Source organism: Triplophysa rosa, linkage group LG18 (genome assembly GCF_024868665.1).
Source record: "Triplophysa rosa linkage group LG18, Trosa_1v2, whole genome shotgun sequence".
NCBI classification, from domain to species: Eukaryota; Metazoa; Chordata; class Actinopteri; order Cypriniformes; family Nemacheilidae; genus Triplophysa; species Triplophysa rosa.
In genome coordinates, this window is record NC_079907.1 from 10,580,149 (window position 1) to 10,605,402 (window position 25,254).

Genomic DNA, 25,254 nt, shown 5'->3' on the forward strand with positions numbered 1-25,254 from the left:
AGGTGATAGTTTATCAGCCCAGGCACAATTTTTCTTGACGGCACAATACATCAGAAAGATTTACCACCACTTTAAAACGTCAGCAAAAGGCTGCATACATATTTAATAAAGAAAATATATATAATGCATGTTTTAATGAGGCTATTATACACAAGGGAAATAAATAGCGAATAGGAAGTATTTTATTCTTCATACTGACAGAATGCTACACTTTTGATTCAGATGCTTGATACATATCATATGGTGTCTAATGTATTTTTTGTGATGCATGTGTCCAATATTGGCTGGCTGTTTATTTTACCACATGGATCTCTGGTGTACTAAAATCAAATAATTATGTATAATGAAGGCTTCACTGTTTAATCGATTGCTGTCAAAAGCAACCAATTTCCTATATGTGCTGTCTCTCCATGTCCATTTTCTTACATAAAATCATTTAAAGGAATAATGGCCAATTAAATACTGTACAGTGTAACCACTGATCCTTTCCTTATTTGACCACAGAATGCCAAATGAAGGCTGATTCCTGATCACATATCTAATCATGCATGTTTGTAATATTACTCAGGACAAAAAAGCAGACAAAACATGCAAACGCACACACGCTACATTTAGGCCAAAAGAATATTACCAGCAGCGAGCTGTAATTTTAAAATGGGCGACACCATTGCTGTGGATGTCAAAATAAAATTTACTGTGTCAAACATTAAGCCCTGAAAACTAAACAATACCAGTTTTTCATTTCTGTTCATGTTGAAAAGTTTTTCAACAAGCCTGCAGGCAGATAACATAATCAAATCACAAGAAATCACAGAAAAAATAACCCTTATAAGATTTTTTTCTCTTTTGAAATAAGCGCCTCCAGGCGAAATGCTGGTCATACAGAATAATATGTGACAGCCTCGCTGGAATCTAATCTAGTCGGTATTCTGATGCGGTGCTTGTCATTTTCAGTGTAAATTCTCATCAATGCGTGTTTCTGTCTCATTAATGCGAGATGGGAGCGTGAGATTATTCCGTGTGCTACAAACCCACACCACTAGATGGCCTCAATCTTTAATGCTTTCTCAAACAGTGATAGCCCAGTGGGTGGGATTCGCTTTGGAAATTGCAATACATAACATATTCTCTTCTCATATGAGAAATTCTAATAATAATCACATTTTCACCGCTCCTTGGTTTATATAAAAACATTAACAATGCCCACTCTGTGTTCTGCACAGTGACCTGCATGCCCACACACACATACATACATACACGCGTACACACGCGCACGCACGCACGCACGCACGCACGCACGCACGCACGCACACACACACACGTAAGATAGTTAACCAATAAAAAGTTGTAAATTGTTTTTATAAGGGGTATTACAAGCCTGTACTTGAGCTCAGGCAATCGTGAAAATGGTTATTTGACATATTTATGACAGATGGAGGTTGTTAGCTTAAAAACATTGAATTACTCCGCTGTGCTCGGAGCGTCAAAAAGGCGCAGCCCTCGCATTGTTTCAGATTGCGAAAGCTACATGTGCCATTTGAAAATAATGAAATGAGGTGTGTATGAGAAAATCCCTTTGTGAATACCCCTAATTCACACCTATCTGCAGGGAGACAGCAAGCAGAAGACAAATCCCAACACCAGACTTCATTATACTCTCTCAGGAGATTTTGTTTTTTCCCTGTGTGTACCTAAGCTCGTTCTCTCTCTCTTTCTCTGTCACCCGCAACACCCCCCCCTTTGTTGTCATCTCCAGCTGGGCCGAAGCTGGCTGTTTTTTCCGCATCTCACACCTCATAATGAAGTCAGGCTCTGTCTGTTAGCTGTATCCTCTCCCGTCACTGAGAACAATAGGACGGCATCTCCTTCACCTTCCTCTGCTCTTTCTAACGGCTTTTCTCCAGGGCCAATCTCTCTCCTCCATCGCCCATCTTTTCAGCTTTTTGGTCAGAGAAGTGATGCGAGAGCCCGGCCTACGCTCCAATAAGCTGTGACGTGCCACGCCCCCCTCTAATTGGAGAATGACCTCTCTTTCATCCTCCAGCCCAGACAGCCCCTTTGGGTAGCTGACCTCATCCTTCGGTCCTGATGCGGACAGCGACGCTAAGCCTGATAAACACCAAGCGTGATGTGGATGGAAAGGGAGTTGAATCGATCTGAAGGGTTGGCCTGGGGGGCATCTGAGACATGTTAGGGACATACTAATGGTAGATCTTGAAAGTTCATCCTAGAGTCAAAAAAACTACTTCATGAAACCTATACGGTTCTAATGGAAGTCCATGGTCGAAGACTTCACAGGTGGCTTCCTCCTGCAAACCTTCAGGGGCGACGCAGAGACATAACACAGCAAACCCTACGTCCTACATTCAGTCCCGAGTGTCACATCGTCCCAGTTTCACAGAATCCAAAGAAGGTTCCATTATGAATGCCTCGGGGGCTAAACATTTGTGAGGTGAGACCGAAATTGAGCTGTGACACTAAATCCCAGATTACCACGAAACAACGAATGTTATGGGTGATATGGAATTCGGTGTTCTTTAAACGATCCCTGAAGCGAAGGGAGGAAGGGATATCATTTAAAAACAGGGTCCGGCTATAACACACGGTTCCACATGAGTGCGTCTCAGTCGTCCCCGTCCATCTTCAGTCTAGTGTCACTTCTCCGCCGAGGCCTGCGGTACGGATCTAAATATAAAGAACTAATACAACTGGATTCTCATTAGACTCAATGTAGGTTGTTATAGCAACACTGTTCTCCAGAGTTTTCTCATTTCTTGTAGGCAATTAGATGACAACCACGCCGCCTGATTGACGGGCATTTCGTCTGCGTTGGAACTGTGACAATCTCCCTTAGCCAAGCTTGAAAATAATCCAATTGTTCTGTATTTGAGAGTACGGATGTAAAAATGATTTAGAATTAAAAAGTGGTTTGGGGGAAGGACGAACGCTAAACATTCTGATAAATATGCGAAAAAGAAAACATTTGTTTTCATTACTAGAACTATGTGGACAATTATGATTATAGAAAAACCCAAGATGCTACTGTGTCAAGAGGAGCCAAACACATACACCCACAGAGGGCTGGGGCGGTTGCTCCGGAAACCCAGAGGACAAGAAGAGCCACTAATGATGTGTCTTATTTAGAGAAGGTGCAGGCAACAGCTTATGGAGTATGACGGAGTGTGTGTGTGTGTGTGCCACAGCGGGGACGGGGGGCAGCAGATCTGCTATGGCATTCGGCTTAAATGAGCTGGTGCATTCAGGAAACCTCAGCCACTTTACATAAAGGGGCTCTCTGTAATACTCAGGCTAATACCGAGGGAATGCACTTAATTGGACAGAATGCCCAGACATACAATATATGCTCTCATAAATAACTTGCGCTTGAAAGCAGATCAGAAAATCACGCCGCATGTGATGCGCTTCACGGCGCATGTGTCCCCGAGTTTGAGCACTGCGGGTTTGGAGAACCAGATAAATTGTTGAGTTCGCAGAATAATCCACTTTGGCTAGCAGTTCTTGTTGTTTCAACTCCTCCTCATCTCTCTCTGACTCCCTCGCCTGCTCACACAATCCCTCTTTATCTTCTGGTAAAGGCTGAATCTGGTGAGATCATGAATCTTTTTGGCAGTGCTGAATTCTTTTTTTGAGTTCTGTGATAACTGAAAATAGCACTCTGTCCTAGTTCTTCTCAAAGCCTGGAAAGCACACGAGCTCATGGGCGTGGTCTTCAGAACCTGTCGAGAACATGAGCTCATTGTCTCCATGCTGCAGTGCTGAGCTACTCCAACACTCAGATAAAAAGAACACAAAAGAGACGCAACATCTCTCGCAGACAATGCGTTTCGTATTACAATCGGCAAATCCGACGGCATGCTGAAGCGCTGCTATTTTTGCAGTGATTCTTGTCAAGACGTCACCGGGCTTCAATAGTACGATCTGAGAAGCGCACTCTTTGAAGCTTTGACTCTAATCGGAAAAGCGTGGTAAACATTTTGAACAAAAAGCGAAGAAATGAGTGGGCTGAGTTCGCCACAAAGACGTTGTTTAAAAGAACACCTGTCTCACTTATTTTGATGAATAAATTGAAATATTCGGCTTTTTCTTCTACTGCCATCTGCTTGCTTATCCTGTCAGGTACTAAAGATAGCAAAGGCACGGTTTTCCATATGGCGCATTTATTTGAGTAAAAAAGCCTGGCCAAGACCACATATTAAATCGTCTGTGGACAGTTGAACTGTTGGTAAATTGCATAACGGCCGTTTTGACTTGACGGTCAATGAAAAACGACAGAGCGCGTAACTGACTTGTATTCGAATTTTGCGGCTAAGCGAAAAGAGGAAACAAGTGTAGCTCAGTAGTTTGACTGAGAGGCAAAATGGCATTTTTACAAAGCCGCGGCTCTTTCCATCTAAGCTGCTGGGCGGAGATGGGCTTAGTCTGCTCTGACGGTATGAGGTCAGCAGACACCCGGCTGTCACTCAGAGCCATGTCACACGTCAATCACGTCTGGCCAGGTATGTCCTGCCCACTCAGACGCAAGTGATGCGGAAAATCAGCATCTGTCACTCTCTTTCACTTTCACCTCTGTTCAAATGTGTGTTTGTGCACGTGCTTATGCGAGCATATGAGTCTCTCGGGCACTTCTGACTCACTCCAACTGAAGACATCTAATATATAATGTACACCGTAATACCAGACAGAAAAAGAGAAAATTTGATTATGTATAGTGCTGGTTGCCAACCAGGGGTACTTAAGCACGTTCCTGGGGGTTCTTGGGAAGATTTCAATTTAGCTTTTTTAAACTTGTACATCTTTGAAGGTAATACTGTATAAGCTGTAACTTCTCATTAGGATTTGTACAAATGACATTTGTGAACGCGTCGCTCGTGGGTGTATTGCATACAGTGCTTGTTAAGATTTGATGATTAAATTCTGCAAATAATAAAGACTGCAAATGACTTTACTCGTGTTAAACATCCCATCTGGAATTCATTTATGAAGAGGCTGTGGGGATATGTCAGGCGAATGAGATTGAGACAGACTGAAACGTACTGTACAAATCTCTTTACGCTCTGAAGGAAAAATTCCCCCTCAAAACAACCTTGTTGACTTTCATTAAAAGGGTGGTTCACTCAAAAAAAGAAAATCGGGTCATCAATTACTCACCCTCTTGTCGTTACAAACCTCTATGACTTTCTTTCATCCAGTGAACACAAAAGAAGATCTGTGTTCTGTGAGTAAATGATGGTAGAATTTTCTTTTTTGGGTGAACTGTTCCTTATGATTGACAATGCACATGTTCTTATATTGCAACATCCCTACATAGGTGCATCCGCTTTCTTTTCACCTTCCTCTCTCACCCACTACCTCCTTGTCAGTACTACTGTTCACACCTCTATACCTCTCACTGCTGAGCTAGCTGTGATTGTCACCATTCTTCAAATGGACTGATGTGCTCATTAGACTGCCCACACACTTGCGCACACACATTTTTTTTGGCATCGGCAGTGTGAGAGGTCAGAAAGTGCTAATGATTTGGTCAAACCCCAAGGGTATAATCACTTGGCTTTGACTCGTTTACACATCCATTTCTCCCTTCAGTCCAATCCTGCTTGACAGTAGAAAGGGTGTAGAGTCGCTTTGCACGGCTGCCGCCGAAGGCCAGGCAGACCATAGGGTATTTGGCCACTGGTTCGAGCAGCTGGCCGGCTCATCTTTAGCAGAAGAAATGTATTTAATAGGCCATTACCCCTTAAAATGTAACGTCACGCTGAGTGAAAAATATGGTACGAATGTTTTTTGCCCTGTACAGTGCTGTTGGTGCCCGATCACCAATCTAGTTACCGTTCTCGCTGTCTCGTTATTTCTCCCTTGCTCTCCGCATGAGCAAGTGGCTCAATGAATTGGGGTGAACGATGACAAATGATAATCCCTAGTGATGGTGATATGATGAGATTTAAATGAACTCTGTCACAAATGTTTAGGGTCATAAGCAGCACGGAAGGCGGGGGGAGGGACGCCACCGTCTATTTGAAAAATCGGGACATCAAGGCCCCGTCGTTAACATGGTCAATGATCCTGAGTTAATTCACTTTCAGAAAGGCAGTCTTTGGATAATGATATCCTCCCTGCCTACAGACAGGTTTATCAAAACATCCCGTTACATCACCGCCACGACTGTCAATACTGACATATTAAATCTTGTCGGTGCCCGAATATAATTAACGGAAATGGAAGGAAAATCTTTTTCTTCCCCTGTTAATCACGGGGTAAATATGGTACTGGATATCTGTAATGATTTTAACCTCTTTATGGACTGTTAGCCATGTAGGTACAGCTAATTTACCCTCCTACACACCGCTGACTCATTTAGTGAATACCTTTTATGCTGGTTTAGCAGTCACCAGTCCAACAAGCATCAGAAATGGCAGACGAAGCACTGCAGAGCCTCCACCAGTCACACATTAGAATTAGCCTAGATATCCACCGCTAATCGCATCAAGACATTAAGGGCCTTTAATTTGCTCATAAACATTCCCTGCCACCTCCATGCCAAAAAGCCATATATCAGTCATGGATGCCTGATTAATTGTCATGCCAATACAGGGAAATATATAATCTGTGATCATCTTAATTACAGGCATTATGTAAAGCGTTATATAGTTAGCTCTTACGTAACTTCAGCGAGTTCATTTTAAGACACATTTTCTGTAGACACCATAGCTTCACTACCACCTTACGTTCAGAAGTCAATGTCTTAAATAGAGAGCATATTGAGATGCGAGGGATGCGAGTGTTCCAAGTATGAGTTGGTGAATCATAACTACCATCCACCGGGCCACCGACGTTATTCTTAAGCATCTGTTATTCTGCTAATCGATAGCACGTTGAAAATTGAAAATTCATGTATCTAGACTGTATACTGTATTTACATAGGCCACAGAGTTCACATGTACAGTACACATGTACAGTGGTTCAATCAAAAATTCTCTCATTTTTTATTAATATTATTCATTTATTTACCGGAATGTTGTTCAAAATCTGTTTATGACTCTTCCTTCTGTAAAACGCAAAAGAAGACATTTTGAGAAATGGTTTTCGGTGCATACAATGAAAGTCAATGGGGGCCAATGTTGTTTGGTTTTTCAAAATATCTTCTTTTATGTTCTGCAGAGGAAAAAAGTCTTACTGTTTTGGAATGAACTATCCCTAACTATTTAATTTTGGGTGAACTATCCCTTTAACAGTCCCTTTAACTGAGTAGCTTTTTGTATTGAAAACTCTTTGTTCACCCTCATGTCGTTTCTTCTGCAAAACACCCAAGGACAATGTTGTCCCAGTCCCCATTCACTATGGGAAAAATTAAATTAAATGAAAGTGAATGGTAACTGAGACAGTTTCCAGAGAATCAGTCACTAACAGAGGTGGACAGTAACGAAGTAAATTTACCTGAGTACTGTACTTAAGTACACTTTTTGAATATCTGTACTTTACTTGAGTATTATTTTTTCTGAATACTTTTACTTTAACTTCACTACATTTGAAAGACAAATATCGTACTTTTTACTCCACTACATTTATAAAAAGATCCAAAAGTAGAAAATGGTTTCTATGCAGCGGGGTTTACTGTGTGCGCAATTTATCTGGCTTGCGATCTGCCAGGACCTTTTAATGTTGCCAAGTATTTCAGTTTTTCTAAGCTCGCGGTTTTCCGGCAAGCTTTGAATGGCCATTTGGCAGATTTTTTTAACGCAAATCTGGCAACTCTGGGATCTTCCCCGCTAAACTAATGTAAACGTTGGCGCTGCTACACCGTTGATAGCGCTCTAAAAAGGCAAATAGACTATTAAAAGACGAAAAAGGCAGATGATAAAGTGTGGTGTAATCATCTGTGGGTTACGATCAGTCAAAGATCGTAGAAACATTGTCATGAAAATGATCGGCATAACGGCTAAACGGTAAATAAGCATCACATACACCTTGAGCTACGCGTGCGTGTTAACTTCTGATCTGCTGCTGTATCATTTAATGCGATTTGGAAAATGAATAATGTTTTTACTGAAGTTACTATAGTTGAAGTATTCCTGTTGAAATAAAAACAATAGAACCCTGCCCAAAATACAACAGAAAATGTAATGGATTTAATGGTTGTAATGGGAATTGTACTATGGATACATGTTGTCTACTTGTGTGTGATGGATTCTATTGGTGGGATGGTAAATCCTATTGGAATAAAACCACAAACACACTACAAAGAGGAATTTAATTAAAAAATCTCATTCGAATTCTTTAGTAAAACCACAGCAACTAAAAATACCATAGTTTCATTATACTAGCTATAGTTTATGTTTGTAGTTAAATTATGGTAATACAAATGGTAATAAATCCAACAAACACATGGCTTCTACACTTAACTATTTACAAGAACCTTACTACTTACTGGTAAATTGCTGCTAAAACTGGTAAAGGGAATATACAAAATATAAGAACACTGCTCATAAATACATATAGGCCTAGGGGGCTAATGAGGATAATTAGGCTAAATGATCATACAGGGTTATATCTAAACTAAACATATATGTGCTAAACATATGAAGCTCTTAAAGGAGTTGCTCACTGCAAAATTTGCCCCCATTGACTTTCCATAGTAGGAATAAAAACGACTATGGAAAGTCAATGGGGGCAAATTTTGAAGTGAACTACTCCTTTAATACAACTGATACTGTGAGCTACTCAGTGTATTCAGTAGGTTGCTTCAGAGGCATAAGGTATACGACAATAAAACAATGCACAACTGACATAAAGAAAATATACTTTTAATACTTGAGTACTTTTAAAAGCAAGTACTTCTGTACTTTTACTTAAGTAAGAATCTGTCTTTACAACTTTTACTTGTAGTGGAGTAATATTTGACAAGTAGTATCTGTACTTTCACTCAAGTAAGGAAGTTGTGTACTTCGTCCACCTCTGGTCACAAACATTGAGTTTTTTTGTGTTCCAAAGAACAAAGCAAGCAATACAGGTTTGGAACAACATGAAGACAAGTACATGATGAAACAAAAAGCATGTTTGGGTAAGAAACTATGAAGCACGCTGAAGCATTGCGACACTGTAGCCGCAGTCTTGTGCAGTCGCAAGGACATGCCATCAACTCTGGCAGGCGCACAGCTCAGCTGGAAAAATCATTACCTCACCGCACTCAGAACGCATTCGCCGAGGCAGCCGTGCAACAGTCACACTATGATGCCACCCGTGAGCAAGCACGCTGATTCTTCTGGGAATCAAGTTTGTGATTACAGCAGGAGTGGGCGTAAAAAAATAGAACGAACGGAAGAAAAAAACACACAACTCTCCGAACCTCTGTGCCAAACACTTTCACGTCCCCCTCGCCTGCACCTCCTCCACCTCCCACTCCTCCAGTGCAGCGTGTCAGAGGAAACGTGCGTTTTATCAAATAGCATCCTTTGAAAGCAAGCGTCGGTTGCGGCTTCTATTCTGAACATTATACAGATTTTATTCATGAGGGCGGTCTGAGGCGCTGGAACTTTCTAAAACAGACCAGCACTTTGAGTGTGGGACGATAAATAGAACACTATGATTACCCTAATGATCATTCGCCGGGCCCTTCAGGAGTGATACTGAGCTTCTCTCTGCCAGTCTCTGTACTGGGGTTTATGTAAGAATGAATGAACAGTAGGTGTTCTCAGAAAACGTGTGTAAGTTAGAGCAAATTTAAACTTGCTGAGACTAATGTGGGCTCTAAAAGTATGAGAAGACATGTGAAAAGCTGGGATTGATTTAATTTTAACCTAGAAATAAACAAAGCATTGAAGACCTCATTAAAGTGTTTTACAAACATGTTTTTTTCTGGGCTGATGTATTTCTTATTTAAACTGGGACACATTAAAGGGCTTGTCAATTTTTGATGGCAATTAGAGTGAAACCTTAAAAAAGATCCGACTGTTCAGAAGTCTGTACAGCATCAAATGCTTTAAACCAAACACACACACAGAAAAAAATCAAAAAGCTCAAATTTTGGTTTTCTGGGGTCTTGCACAAAGAAAGGTTAGGATGCAAAATAAAAAAAATTTTGCAGTATTTCAAGGGAGCTAAGGATCCGTTTTGAGGGAACTCAATGCTGTGTCACTGTGTCAACAGTTCTAGTGTACATGATGCAGCATCTTGTCCCCTTCCTATGGAAACTAGTAACATACGTAACAGACACTTTCCTGGTTCAGTCTTAAGTAATCCAAGCTGCTGTTAAAATATTCCTAAACAATGCTTGGACAATACAGATCAAGTCAAGGTTTTGCAAAAATTTGAGTTTAAAATAGGAAATAATGAGTACACGCTGTCAGTAAATCTGTCACGGTCCTGCCTTCCTGGTTCTGTATTTCTAGTCGTGTGGCAGGATCGGGACGGAGCCCTTAGGTTATATGTGGGAAAGCCATGAGATGTTTATGTTTTTGACATCTCATGTGTTTTCCTGTGTCTCGTCATTGGCCCCGCCCCTCTCGTTTCGTGTATTGCCTCACTGCAGTGTCTAATGTTTCCCACCTGCCCTGTGTAATTATCCCTCGTTAGTGTTTCCCCTTTATAAATCCTATTCCTAGTCCTTTGTCAGTTCATTGTCGTTCTCGTCGTGCCGTGTCCTGCCCTGTGGTTCCCTTCTTGTATCGTGTGGATTATCCGTGTTCCTGTTTATCGTGTTCGTTGTGTTTGTGGACTTAATATTTGGATTACCGTTTTGCCTGGTTTGTTTTGTCTCCCTGCTACGGGAAGTATTTAAGTTTGTTTCCTAGTTTTGATTTCTGTTTTTCCCCATCGTGGGTTTTTGTTGTGTTTATTGTTTAAAATAAAAGTCTTTTTGTTACCCCTGTACTCCCGCTGCCTGCGTTTGGGTTCTGTCTCCACACATTTCGTGACAAGATCTATAGCTCATACCAGATTGATGTAAAAAATGGAAGTAAAAAATAAGGTCACACTTCAGTATAGGGGGAAATTCTCGCTATTAACAAAGCATTAACTATGACTTTTCCCCCAATAAACTCTTAATTTGTTGCTTATTAATAGTTAGTAAGTTAATTGTTAGGTTAGGGTATTGGGTAGGATTAGGGATGTAGAATATGTACTTTATAAGTACTAATGAACAGCCAATATGCCAATAGTAGGCATGCTAATAACAACTAGTTAATAGTGAGAATTGCCCCCTATACTGAAGTGTTACAAAAAAAACCCTAAATACACTTTTAAATAGGAAATATATTTAAACCGTTCATTTTTTTAAAACAGATCATTTTCAAAAATCATGTTTTTTGATTGTGCATTCCAATTAATATCAATCAAACTGAAGTTGGGTTGTTTTGATTATGTAATAACAACTCGATAAAAAATACAGCTAACTAACTCAATAAAACACAATAAGAACATGAAAACCAAATTTCTGCAAACAAGCTCTTCTTTTTAAAATTAGAAAATATAAAGATAGAGGCTAATATATAACGTAAATATAAAATATACAAAAATAGAAGCATTATATTTAAAAATAAAAAAACATTGTAACATTTACATTATAAAAGTATCCATTTTCACTAGAAGTTTCAAAGTTTTGGACCCACTGTAGGTTAGGACTGTATGTGGATTATCTAGGGTGTGTTGTAAGAACTCACAATCTGAAGCTGTAGGTAGTCTCCCAGACCGGAGGAGCTGTCCACCCTAACTAGGACGGCGTCCTTCTGCTGAGTGCTGAAGCCGACAGCCAGCCGGTCTGCTCGTGTGCTTGGTCTGTCATTGGGCGGCCATGTGTACACAATAAGCCCTCCATCACGTCCAAATATGTATGTAGTTCCCGCTGCAGGAAGAGAGAGACAGAATATTAAAAGTACGTTCAACAAAGTGGGAAGGTATTTTTACCTCCTTAATTTTGAGTTGTGTGTGTGTGCGTGTACATATGCATGACTTTTGCTCCATTACACAAAGCACGGGAGTATCTTGATGAACCCACCAGAGTGCCAGACAGCCCCTGCTGCTCTCTGATTGGCTAAATTATAGCCTTTATGTGACCCTCTGTATGCTGATGTCACTTGGAGCACCTGTGTCTGCTGAAGCTTGAGCTAAACAGAGTCGCTCTTGCTACAACCACTCAACACACACACACACACACACACACACACACACACACGCACACGCACGCACACAAGGTCCAGGATTGATTGAGCTGATTACAGCCACTCTCCTCACCCGCCGACACACCGGACAATCAATGTACCCCACGGCCCCCCATCCCAGCGCCTACTTCTGCATGCATTTATTCTACCAAAGGTGGGCAAATGCGTCGCAGACCAGACAGCTATTCCTGCTCAGCGAGAGGCATGCTAATGTCTGATGGAGCTAATTACAGTGTCAGAGGCAGGTAGCTAACTGTGAGGAGGGTCAATGTGATTCTATGCCTGCAGGAAGGTTTCTCGGGGAAATTGACATAGCTTTTTTGCATCTGGAGAGAGAAACGCTCGAGCCTTGTGTATATCGCTGCTAATGGAGCTGATCTCATTAACTGGCGGACCGTGCCGACTCTTTTGATCAGCCGTGACTTCAACAGCAAAACAGGCAAACCGCTTCGACTGTGGCAGGTGCAGCCCTGGTAATGTTCACAGAGCAAAGAGCTCATCAACCTCAAAATAACAGCCTCGGGGAACCACGAGAGACGCACTTCAACGCTCTTCTCTCTACAGAGCGTGACTGCTGTGCTTCTGAGCTCCAGATGCAGATAAGACAGACGGTGAAGGAGCTCACAAAAAAAAAACCCAGAGGAGACCGGAGGTCTCAGCAGAGGCCCCCCGAGTTAAAGCGCTGATATCTGTTGTGGGAGGGCTGGAGTTATTTCCTGGCACGTTCCTCTATTTGCAGAGCTGTGCTCATTAGCTCCTCTCTGTGTGATCTTCACCATCGTGCTCTCGGCAGCCCCCTTGACCGCATCTCAATGAGACTGTGTAAGCGATCAGCCCGACCCCCTCAGAAAACAACACCCTTGGGGCACGCCAAAGCAAGCTCGCTCAGGCGGTTACACAAATGTTCACAACAAAACATGGAATCACGCGCAAACCAACAAGAGCTCAGTCTGCTACGGCGACAGTTCCCCCATTCGAAATGTACTCATTAGCGAGTCTCAGATGGTTGCACTTCATACACGCATGTGCACACGGGCCATACTGGATGTGAAGCAGATATGAAGAGCGAATGCATGCGATTGAAATCTGTTTCGCGCAAAGGACCGCCTGCCGCATATCACTCGGTATGATGGCAATTCACAGCTGTGGGTGAGCGAATAGATTTGACGGGTAGGGAAGCGTAAAGGGGAGATTTACGGAAATGAATGGGGCAGAGTGCAGTGTGTATCAAAAGTAAAAATCAGTTTTTTAAATAAATGTGATCATCCAACCGGTCATTACTGCAAAATAAACCCAGACAGGTGGATCAGGATCATATTTATGGGATTCGGCAAATGACCAGATGAATGTACATTGCGCTTATACTGCTACTTACAAAATCTTAAAATGGACATAAAATATTTAATAAATTAATACAGCCCTGGAGACCATTCCAAGATTTCATTTAATCAGCATTTCTAGATGTATTGTGTCCATTCCAGTCCAGTTTCTGTTGAATTTAAATCAAATCAAACCTCAGGAGTGACATCAAAGTCATCCAATGTGTAAGTCTGACAGCATGACAAGACACATGAAAACTGATCAAATCGAGGTTGTCACATAAACACATATTTTTCCTAAATACTACATGTACAAATATTACTTTTGTATGGCTTAAAAGTGAATATGAACTTGTTTTCTTTGCAGTATTTGAGGTATGAAAACAGGCTGAGCATCCTTTTTGTTATTTTGGCCCTTTTCTCTAGTTTTCATTTTCTGCAAATAACTGCAAATAGAAACAATATTTTTATTTGATTATTAGAAATATTGTAAGTAGTTCACAGAATAAAACAAAAATGATAAAAAAAACTGAAAATAATTTTGAAATGCTCTCTGCCCATAAATTCCTGTCATCCACTTTCTCTATAAATAAAATACCCCAAATATTTATCTGCTGGACTCAGTGTTCATGCACCCAGCTCTTATCCCAACTACTCGGGAGCCTCTCCCCAACACACTCTTTTCTTTCTTTATTTCTTTTCTTATCTCCCTCAGCCTGACTCTTCACTCCCATCCCTGATGTGGTTAAGGAGCTTGCTGCCCTCCCTCTAACGGGGTTAAACCTCTTCTCTGAAGTCTATTTTCTGATGCTGTTAAATGAGGCAGGCGCTTTGTGCAAGCCAGGCTATTAGCCCCTTAAATATTTCCCATCATCTCGGCTGGGTGGGCAGCTAGGTCTGGGTTTTAAAGAAGACCCTCGCTACCAAACAACCATGAGGGTCTTTCCACTTCACTGCCCTTCTGAGGTCTGTCGGCATGAACAAGCAAAGCACAGCGGGCTGAACGCCGGCCCATCGAACAGTTGTGTCTATATTCCCGAGGAGAGCTGTTCTAATGAGATAGATATTACCTGGCCCTCTGGAATTCCATCAAAGCCCTAATCTCCTTTATGTGCTGAAGAAATTAAATTACGTATTGGCTTCTTCTTCTGCCAGGGCCTCAGAGGGTCCATCCAAATCCATCTGCACTCCTATACACAAGCTGCACGACTATTATCGCTTAAGACTCACTTTCTGTTTGCATAAGACTGCAGAAAATTCCATTTGACAACTTTACATAAATGTAAACTAAATGAACTAAACACTTTAATCTACATTAAATATATATCAGAGTAATGATCTCATCATCGTCGTGGCCAACCCACAAATATAATTTGGTATAATGTGTGAAGGTATGTAGTTTGATACTGTGTATGATGCCCTGCACTTACCAAGTCAACTACAGTAAAACTCAATTTACTTCTATTAAGTTCTTAAGATAAAATAAATAAAATTGCAACTTGAAGTTAAATTTATTAGGGACACTAAGATATAGGATAGTATACATGTAATGTGGCTTTGAATTTGTGTATTTATATAATCACAGATATGTATGGGTAGTTGACATTAAATCGAACATGTGTCCTATGGTGTGACAGCAAAAAAACTAACAATGAAGATAAATCTCTCTTATGCTATTTTCTATTATAAATATAAATATTAATGATATATAATAATATATTATTTACAGCTTTCAAAATGTTTGCTATGTCACACACATGTATGGCATATTTGTCAACTACCTGTATATATTTGTATTTATAACTATTTATAAGTTATTATTGATGGAACTTTACAAGTCGAGGGAGACAAGCCCAAAACAAAGCCATTTGGGTAAATGTAACCTTTTAGCACTTTTCAGTCAAAAGTAATTAAAGAGACACAATAAAAGGTTTTAAGCTATTAAAATGTATATTTTAAAATAAGACATGTCTATTTAAAACAATCTAGAGAATATAAAAGTAAAAAAATAAATAAATGAAGAACCACTCGTATATTAAAAAATAATTTCGTTTAAGCTCTGGAATAAACGCTCCCCATCTTCTCCCTCTTACAAATATAATTTCACGTGTAAAAACAGTAACAAGGATAAAACAATTCATATTTCAGCGTCTGAGTTCTTGTATCTATGTTTAAATGCAAAATCAATGATATCCAATACCGTCATTGTCTTGGGTGCTTATACACATTTATATTGTTCTTTTCAGCAGTATGATTTGACTTTCCATCAATAAACGCTTCAAAAACACAAAACCTTCCGCTTGTGTCTCGGATGGGGGAATGAATTGAGCTCCCACGCTATTTTCCTTTACGTCCCTGGATGCCTTTTGCCTGAGAACAGCAGTTTGAGGGCCCTAGCAGTTTGGACTAAAATTACGGTGCATTGTGTTCGGTTGGCCACCTCCTACTTGTATGCTAGAATGAGGAACATCAGTCAGACTCTGCAGGGTTGGAGTCATCCACCCAATGGGCAAACTCACTAAAACACACACCCATGCACGCACACAACAGTTGGGCTCTGCTAATCTAGCATGCGTGCACAAAAACACGCGAACAATATGCACCCCTCTGATAGCAAAATGCTGTCAAAATAAAAAGAAGGCAAAGTGAAGACCCCACATTGAGAACTATAGCCTACAAAAGAAAATGACACTTCAGACTACTAAAAAACTAAATGATGTGCAGTACTCTAACATTCTTAAAGGCACAGTTTACTCAGAAACGAAAATTCTGTAATCACTTAGTCATTTGAAACCTGCATGACTTTCTTTCTTCTGCAGAATGTGAAAGAAGATATTTTGAAGAATGTTGGTAACCGAACAACGGCGGCACCCATTCACTTCTACTGTACAGGCACAAAACCAATTTCAAGTCAATGGGTACAGCAATTGTTCGGTTACCAACATTTTACAAAGTATCTTCCTTTGCATAAGAAAGAAAGTCATACAGGTTTTAAGTCACAAGAATTTGATGACAGAATTTTCATTTTTGGGTAAACTTAGCCTCTGCAGCATCACATGTGACAAGTGTTTTGTTATTGTTGTCTTGAACCTATGATCATGGGTAAAAACCATGTGATGCAGGTACTAGATGTGGGAACAGATTATCTGGGTCATAATATGCGTAAATTGCGATTCTTAATTTTTTATATTTAATATAATATTTAGGGTAGAGATAAACGATTTCATTAGACATTTCTGCACTGGCCTTCATTGCCTTCAATGTTTGAATTTCGGTTGAATAGAAACAACTACGCGCACGCTACAGTAACTGCTACACTAACCTCACTCTAAATGGCGGTCAATCTCCTCGCCAACGCCGGAGATACATTCCGTTTGCATGAGTGTATTTTGTTAGCTCATCCATCTGGCAAGTTATGGACAGAAAAGAGTTTTTGTTCCATTACGCCGTGAAGAATGTGTATATGTGTGTGGGCAAGAGTAAGTGTGTTGATGGCTTTTTATGCAAAGCAATTATAATGTTTACGTGAAATATGAGTCTGTGACATTGTATTTGTTTATTAAACATTCAGTGCGAGCCGTGCAGCAACTACAAAACTGAGGCTTCTGCAATAATAAACAGGCAATTAAAAAGTGAATTACTGCAGCTCCAATTACCGGACTGACACCGCAGAGCTCCACACCAACTGGGTAATTACAGGCAACAGCTCGAGCGGAACACTGGCCAACCTAACAGCGTGCGGATGTGTAGACGATCGTGTGTGTATTTCTGTGTGTGTTCGATGCCGGTAAACCGGCCGTTATCATCAGCAGAAATAGCAGGCAGGATGTTCATTTGCGGTTTCTCCCTCCTTCCCCTACGGAATCGACTTCAGATGCTGTTTTTAAAACGAGACGTCATGTTTATGGTGTATTTATGGTTTTATTGTCTGTGCGCGAAGGATTTCTCCCGGCTGACTGACAGGCTCGAGTTCTGAAAGATGAAAGGAAGGTAAAAGAGAATGTAAAGAAAGAGGATAAAAGTAAACTAATGTTTAGGAAATATTGGCGGGTGTGGAGGCCTCAGGATTCGGTTGAGAGTCTACATGGACAGCTCTAATACTGTTCAGTTCTCACACGCCTCATGAGTTTGATTTTTACATGCATCATTGGCACTGTCAAAACATTTTTCTTTCCATTCTTTAATGCTCTCTTCAGTTTTTATTGTCAGACCTGAGGGGACTGAATGAATCAAAACTAATGCAATAAAACCTATTGTGAAACATGAAGTCATCTGATTTACTGCCGCTTTCGTGTTGAGCGCCACGTAATTCTGGGAAATCAAAGCCAGTTGCACACAGAGCCATCGTACTATATGGAACAATTTTTTTCACATTATGTACCACATTTACGTATCATATTTAATTGTTATACAAACTAGCAAGACACCCCTCAGTGCCGCTTCACAGAGTTCGTCAAAACAACGAGCAGCGCTCGTAGAAAAACCTGCGGTTTCTATGTGGAAAGAGAGCGTTGAAGAGTGAAAGAGGGCATTTGGGTTTGTGGTCGTGCCGGAGCTCTGGTATTTCTCTTGCTGACCTTTCCAGACCCAATTAGGATAGAGTTGGGAATGAGCGGTCAGTGCTGTGCTGGCTGAAAGCCTGTCTGCTGTGGCACTTTAGTGGATGTTGTTTTGATTTGCTTTGTGTTTTTATAACGAGCTTTCGGCTCCTGAGCACCTCCGGGGGTTTAGGGGGCGATGAGGCTCGGGCTGAGGGTGTGTGTGTTTGACTGTGAGCATATGTAAGCGTGTGTGTCAATTTGTATGTGTGTGTGGTATGCATTTTGTGTTTGCAAGAGGGAAAGCAAAAAGAAAACAATTAAAGAGTGAGAGAGAAGTAGAGAGAGAAAGTTTGTTGATTTGTTTGTGTGTGTACAGGCTTCTATTTGAGGTTCACTGATGCAAATTTCTTTACCCATACCGCTAACTGATTATTCAGAGTGATATCTGCCGATACCGACAGTATTGTGGTATCACATAAAAAAAAGATTATATTTCTTAACTTTCTGAATGTTATTAATTCATATAACGACTATTAATATTGAACATCATAACATAATATATATATATATATATATATACTGTATATAACATGTAAACATCTTATATACACAGAGCACAAATTCTTAGCATTTTCCAGTCCTCTTTTGATTGACAGACTATATCGGCCCTGATCACAGATAGTCGATAAATCGATTTTAAAAAATATCTTTTATCATCCGATACCGATTATTGCCCTATATCTCTAGTTTATATACACTGTGGGGACAAATGTCCACACAAGGATAGTAAAAGTCTGATCTGTGGGACTGCTCAGCGGTCCCCATAATGGAAATTGTCTGATTGTTAAAATACTAAATGATGCTGATTTAGAAGAAAAAAATGCAAAAAGGATTGTGTGAATGTAGGGCTTACACTCTTAAAAATAAAAGTGCTTAAAAAGTTCTTCACAGCGATGCCATAGAAGAACCATTTTTGGTTCCTCAAAGAACCATTCAGTCAAAGGTTCTTTAAAGAACCATATCTTTCCTACTTTTTTATTATCTGAAGAAACCTTTTTCGCCACAAAGAACCTTTTGTGAAACAGAAAGGTTCTTCAGATGTTAAAGGTTCTTTTTGGAACCAAAAGGTTCTTCTATGGCACTGAAGAACCTTTTGAAGCACCTTTTTTAAGAGTGTAGGGGTAGGGTGAGTGTTAGGGATGCAATATACTCCATAATGCATAGAAATCTAAAGTGTGTGGAAAAAAAGAAAGAAAGAAAGAAAGAAAGAAAGATGAAGGCAGGAGTAAAGTTAGGTGGGAAAGATGTGAAAACACAGAGCTGCTTAGACGTTGAGCGATGAATTCAAATATAACTATTTTATTAGAAGGAAGTACAGTATGAGTAATAATCTGCAGGTGTGTGTTTGTGTGTGTTTGTGTGTGTGTGTGTGTGTGTGTGTGTGTGTGTGTGTGTGTGTGTGTGTGTGTGTGTGTGTGTGTGTGTGTGTGTGTGCGTCCACCCAAAGCCACCCTGAGCCCCATGTGTGAGCTACTGTGACATAATGAGAAATCTCTCTAGAGGTTTGGCTTGACTGGGTTTAGATTACACACCACAGCTATTGTTTTTCTATCTCTTTCTTTCTCTCCTCAACTCTCTTGATTCCTTCAGGAGAGTATATATAGCATTTAAAGAATCAATCATCACTATATCATCCAAGGAATGATGTGTCTTTCTCATATAAATTCACACAGTCGCATTCACAACGCTCCCATATAGTTCTATCTGTGCCCTCTACGTACATTCACCCTTGTTTTCTGTTGTAGATTCTGATTGTTAGTTGCAGTCTTCAAGCACTCTGATCATTCTTTTAGTTCAACATCCTACACTCTGAATCGCAGTCTCTCTGAATATCATATTTGACCAGACATATCACAATTCACCAGCAAGTTTATGCTATCCCCTCATTATCGCAATTCAGCCCTACCGAACCACAGCTTTGACATAAAGAGAGGGAGAGACAGTGAGAGAGATTAGTCACCCCAATAAGCTCACTTACTCAAACTCTACTCAGATTTGCAGTGATGAGAGAAAGAGAGAGGCAGCATGTGAAAGAAGCTTGTTACAAAAAATACCTCACATCTTCTGAAATATGAATCCATGAAGCTATACGTATATTGTATGTTTCTTTAACTATCGGCAGTCATTTATCCCAGGGTTCAATTTGATGTAACAGATTTCAGATTTTATTGAAAAATTGTATAGTTTAATATATATTTTCTTATTATTTCAAAACTACTGTATAACATAACGGAATAGAAAAATCTATTTCAATATTTATTGGTTAACATTAATTTCTCCATTTTTTCACAAGGATTAAGTTTGCAGTGTCAGCAAAAGACATGGTAAATATAAGATCACCTTAGAATTATAAGGTTGTATCTGACATTTTTGTCAGATTTGAGTTTTTCACGTAGTCTTATTCTGTGACTTATTTACATTATGTGATGTTTTTTTTCTTTACGTTGTGTACATTTTTAGTTGTTTTTAGGTTTTATCTACAGACTCAATTGGAATGCAAAAACTTTTTATCTTGTTATCTCAAAACTGCTCAGAACGCAGATAGCGACGTGACTATGATCTGTGAAGAACATATAACAAAATCAAGGTAAATATTTGTGTAACAAAATATTTTGAGTGTCTGTCATTTCCAAACAAGCCAAACTTTTTTAAAAATATACAACAAGTGTGAAGTGCGTGTTCATGCTAGTTATGAAAATAGCCTCAGCACGACTAATTTAATAAAACATGTTTTCGAATGTTACAAAATGTTACACAGAAAATGTTTAGGAAAACTGAACATGCATTGTAAGATATTTTGGATAACTGGATAATAGTTTTATAATATTAATATTAATATTAATATAAACAAACTAGTAAAGTGTGTTTAAGGAGCCTATAGTTCAAGTAACAACAGTATACACCAGTGGTGTAAAGTATTGGAGTAAATGTAATTAGTTACTGTACTTAAGTATCTTTTTGGCTACTTTGTAGTTGTACTGAGTATTAAAGATATTATCAACTTTTATTCTCTTCTTGACTTCATTTTTGAACAAGTATACTGTATGTACTCTTTACTCCACTATATTTGTAATGACTAATGCAATTACACAGTACATTTTGCATGGCACCTATCTTTTTTTGCAGCAGTTTATTTTTGCTACAGAAGAATTAATATTGCCATTTACAGGGCATTGGAGGTACTATAATCTTGTGGATTTTGCTGTAAATTACTAAAACTGGTCAACATGGCTTCTTTATGTGAATGTGCAGTATCAGGTAGTTGTCAATCGCTGGCGATTTATATGTGAAATGAGGACAAGACAGCAGCTGGCGATGAGGCCAGCATGTCCAGTGCAAAAAGGCTTTGACTTTTTTATTTTACTTAACATTATTTTATTTATCAGTTGTATTGAAGAGACCTTTTAGAAGGAGTTTGGTTTACTTATGAGCACTTGAGCTTAAATGAGACTTGGGTGTTTGTAATAGACGTAGGTTATGGTGTCGGACATGATTTGTTGCAATTTTGAGGTGTTAAGTCTTATTATGATTTAAGAAAATAAATGTGTTTGTTGTTTTTCACTGACATGTCTCTTAAGCATTGAGGTCTAGTGCTTCTTTGAGCCTACATTCAGTATGAGTAAAATACTCAAGTAATGTTAAAATCAGATACTCTAAGATTGGTGACTTGTAACTTGTAATGGAGTCATTTTCGCTGCAAGGTATCTGTACTTTTACTTAAGTATGGTTTTCATGTACTCTTTACACCTCTGGTATACACTCACACAAACCAACAACTGAATGACATTTAACTGGAATTGTTTCATATGATCCATTTCTTAGTGTGTGAGACGATTTCTATAAATGCAGAGATAACTGTAAGCTTCAGTCTAATTTGTTGGTGTGTCAATGAGCCTTTTCTATATTTTCCGCAAGGGAAGCATAGAGTTGGCACAAACTTGTAACGCAGAATCCTATTCCAAATCCACCTGAATATACAAATAGCCTCCATTTGTCTGTAGCAATATTTGGCAGTATTGCTGTGAAAAAACGAAAAGTGTAAAACTGCAGCAAAATCAGAGAAAAAGGAAGATAGATCAATTCTGACTTTAAAACAAAGCGCTGGAGCCCAGGGTAAATACTGATCATTCGCTTTGCCTTCTGCTTTAATTTTCACATCAAATGCAAAGATTTTAGCGTAAGAGAGGGCACATTTACACACAGACAAGGGCATGCACGCACACACATTTCTGCACTCCACATAACCTACAGTTAATGGTTTTAAAATGTTAATTTTACTGCAACACCAGAACTCTCGCTGTTTTCAAACTCCTCATCACGGCATAATAAAACATAGCTGGAAGCAGGTAGAGCTGAAAAGCATATTCGTGGCTTGGCTTCGAGGAACAAAAGAAGTGCCAGTCTGTGCTGTAAATGGTGTGACAGACGCATGTCTGGAAGCTTTTAGTTTCAAAAGCACATTATTATGAATATTATTTGATCTTGTGAATTATGCTCAGCTGTGAACAATGCCGCAGAATATTCTGTGTCCGATGTTTAAGGGGTTTAGATTTGTTTGGTCGAGGAGAAGGAGGAGGGGGGCAGAAGCAACGGACCTTGATGCGCTGCCTCGCAGCCTGGGGGGACGCATACAAGCAGCGGGACTCTGTGATCTCAGCACACCCTGCCATTAGAGACGCCAGCTGTGTCGCACACACACAGAAAAAGAAAAGGAGAAACAAAGGTAGAGAGACAGGCAGTGATCGAGAGGGACTGATCGAGAGAGAGAGAGGCAAGGAGCCAGAAAGGAACGGAGAAGAAAAACTAAGAGGCTCTCAGAAAAGATGATAAATGACTCGTCTCACTTCACAAGCTTCCACTCTCTTCCTCCTAGCCTCTATTCAATAGTGTTTTTTTATCAAAGAATAATCTGTGAGGATAATGCTAAGAGGCAGCCAGGTCTCGTTATATAAGTGCAGTGGATCACATACTGACAGCGCAAGCCCCTCTGCACACACAGCGTGGAAATCAGCCTGATAGTTTTAAACAGCCAGCCGCAATGAGACATTAGAAGACAAACTGGGGGGAAATAGCTGGTGCAATAAAGCAGAAGGTGTTCAATTTATACGGTATACCAGTCTCAGGAGTGGTAGTCGGTGGGATTTAATGGCAACGTTGAAGTAATAGAGTTTCAAGAAAGGTGCGGGGAGGGGCATACTGTGGAAATCGCCTACTTGCTCTGGGGTGTAATAGTGGCATAAAAGCCTGTCCTCTGTCCCTTCGAGTCACAGTACATTCAATTTGGCCGGTTCGCTGCATTAAACACACACACACATCGCGGTGACCGAAGCACATTTAAAATAATTTGATTGTGTCAAAGGTCAGCCGGAGTCAGCACGCAAGGATGTGGCCTTTTTACGGGAAAGGTTGAGGATGCGATCCAGGTGCTTATATAAACACGGCCCCCCCAATGACCCACAGAAATAACATGGGGACGTTACAGCTGACGTGTGTGTTCTAGCACAAGAGGCTGAATCGCTGCTCAGTAATTGATTGTGGTTGTGTGTTGGAGCCAGCGTTAGACTCTCAACATTTGGACCCTGCATAATGCAGCTGCATAATGATCACAAACACCTCTTACTGCCTGCATTTGCATCCTGACCACACAATTGCGCAAGTACACTCATCATCAACCAACAGCATTATAATCAGCACTGTTACTGAAATCTCTGAAACCTACATTAACATAAACACAAGCACAAGTTAAAAACATTCTTTCAACCTCAAATGACAGAACGGCACAGCGGTGTGGGTAATTCTGGCAGTGGAAAGAGCTACGCACCGTGTCCTGCCCGCAGGGGGGCGTGAGATCTGGCGGCAGGCACGAGGTGATGAGGCATATGCTGAGGGACGTACAGCTCCCCGGGCCCCTCTGCCATAGCTAGAGCTGACCCCAAAGCCAGTGGGGGCAGCCAGAGAGCCAGGCGCAGGCTGATGCGGAGCAGGACGGACGCCGGACCACCAGGAGCCCTGCTGGGCAACGGACGCAGCCCTCCCGCCAACATGCTACCGGAGTGCGCAGGGAGGTGAGGATTTTTAAAGAGGAGCGTCCTTAGAGCACCTGGCAACCCATGTCCCACTCAAGCCTTGGACCCTGACCGTAAACGGCCCAATTACTGATGGAGAAGCAGAACAAAAGCATGTGCCAAATCCACATGGAGAGGAACTTCCAAGAGAGTTCTATGTATAAAAAAAGAGATGAACTTCTGATGGATAAGATCCTGGTTTACATTCCTCTTCTTGGCTTTAAAGAATCCAAAATCCTTTAAGGGCAAATTGAAAAAAAAAAAAACAACCACGGAAACCGATCCTGTACTCCAGCAAGGTAGGCGTAGTGGTATTGGAGAAGAACGAGACAAGAGTGAGCAGCCTTTGTTACAGACCTCCCAGCAGTCCTGGACTTTTCCAGCGTAGCCTATCGCCTGAATCCCATCCGTATCCCATGAAGACGAGGCTGCGTTCCTTGTTCCTTCACGGAGAGAACAGCAGAGGAAAGGAGAGACGACCAGAAGCGATGGCACACGCGAGACGAGATTGCCGCTGCAGCATTTAACTCAATACAGAGCGCCTCTCCCCCTCCCCAAACGACAAATACACTCTCTTGCACACGCACACACCACAACGGCTGCTGCTGCTGCTGCTGGCTGAGACAGCACTGCCTCTCAGAGGAAATGTTAGAAGACACACCAATGGAGGAAGAGAGAACCAAGAGGGGGGGGGGGGGGGGGAACAGCGATCAAACGGTCCTCCTATGCGAAAGGTGGTTAAAGTTTCTGAAAATGCCACGAGAACAACCTCCCTCCTTTCTCACTCATTACTTTGTTACTTATCCCTCAGTTTTAGTGTTAGAGCAAAAGACCCTCCGAACGAGTGGTGGGGGAACGGAAAGCGCTGAAGCTTGGCTGAGTTTTCAGCCCCCTCTATTCCTCCAACCCTCCCCCTCTATCATCAGAGAGACATGTGCAGCTGTAGAAGAGAAAGGGGGGGGGCTTTTTTCTCGTCCTCCTAATCTTTCTTTCTCTCTTTTTGGCTTCGGTTCTCCTTGACAGAGGGGTGGCTCAGGAAGTGTCCAGCTGGAATTCAGGGAGCGTGAGCTAGCTCTCCTTGACAAACAAGTCAAACCTC

At 40.8% G+C, this 25,254-nt stretch overlaps 1 protein-coding gene across 17 annotated transcripts in view; it reads right to left on the reverse strand.

Moving 5' to 3' along the window:
- The window catches only part of nrxn1a (neurexin 1a), a 158,894-nt gene that overhangs the window by 22,068 nt on the left and 111,572 nt on the right, over nt 1-25,254 (reverse strand). For 15 of the 17 annotated variants that reach the window (XM_057357876.1, XM_057357869.1, XM_057357875.1 and 12 more), the window contains one exon: nt 11,673-11,854. In XM_057357876.1, coding sequence (XP_057213859.1) covers nt 11,673-11,854 — 182 coding nt within the window. Of the gene's footprint in view, nt 1-11,672; nt 11,855-23,911; nt 24,747-25,254 lie in introns of those variants that run through there. The other 2 variants (XM_057357878.1, XM_057357877.1) reach the window with 2 other exon arrangements.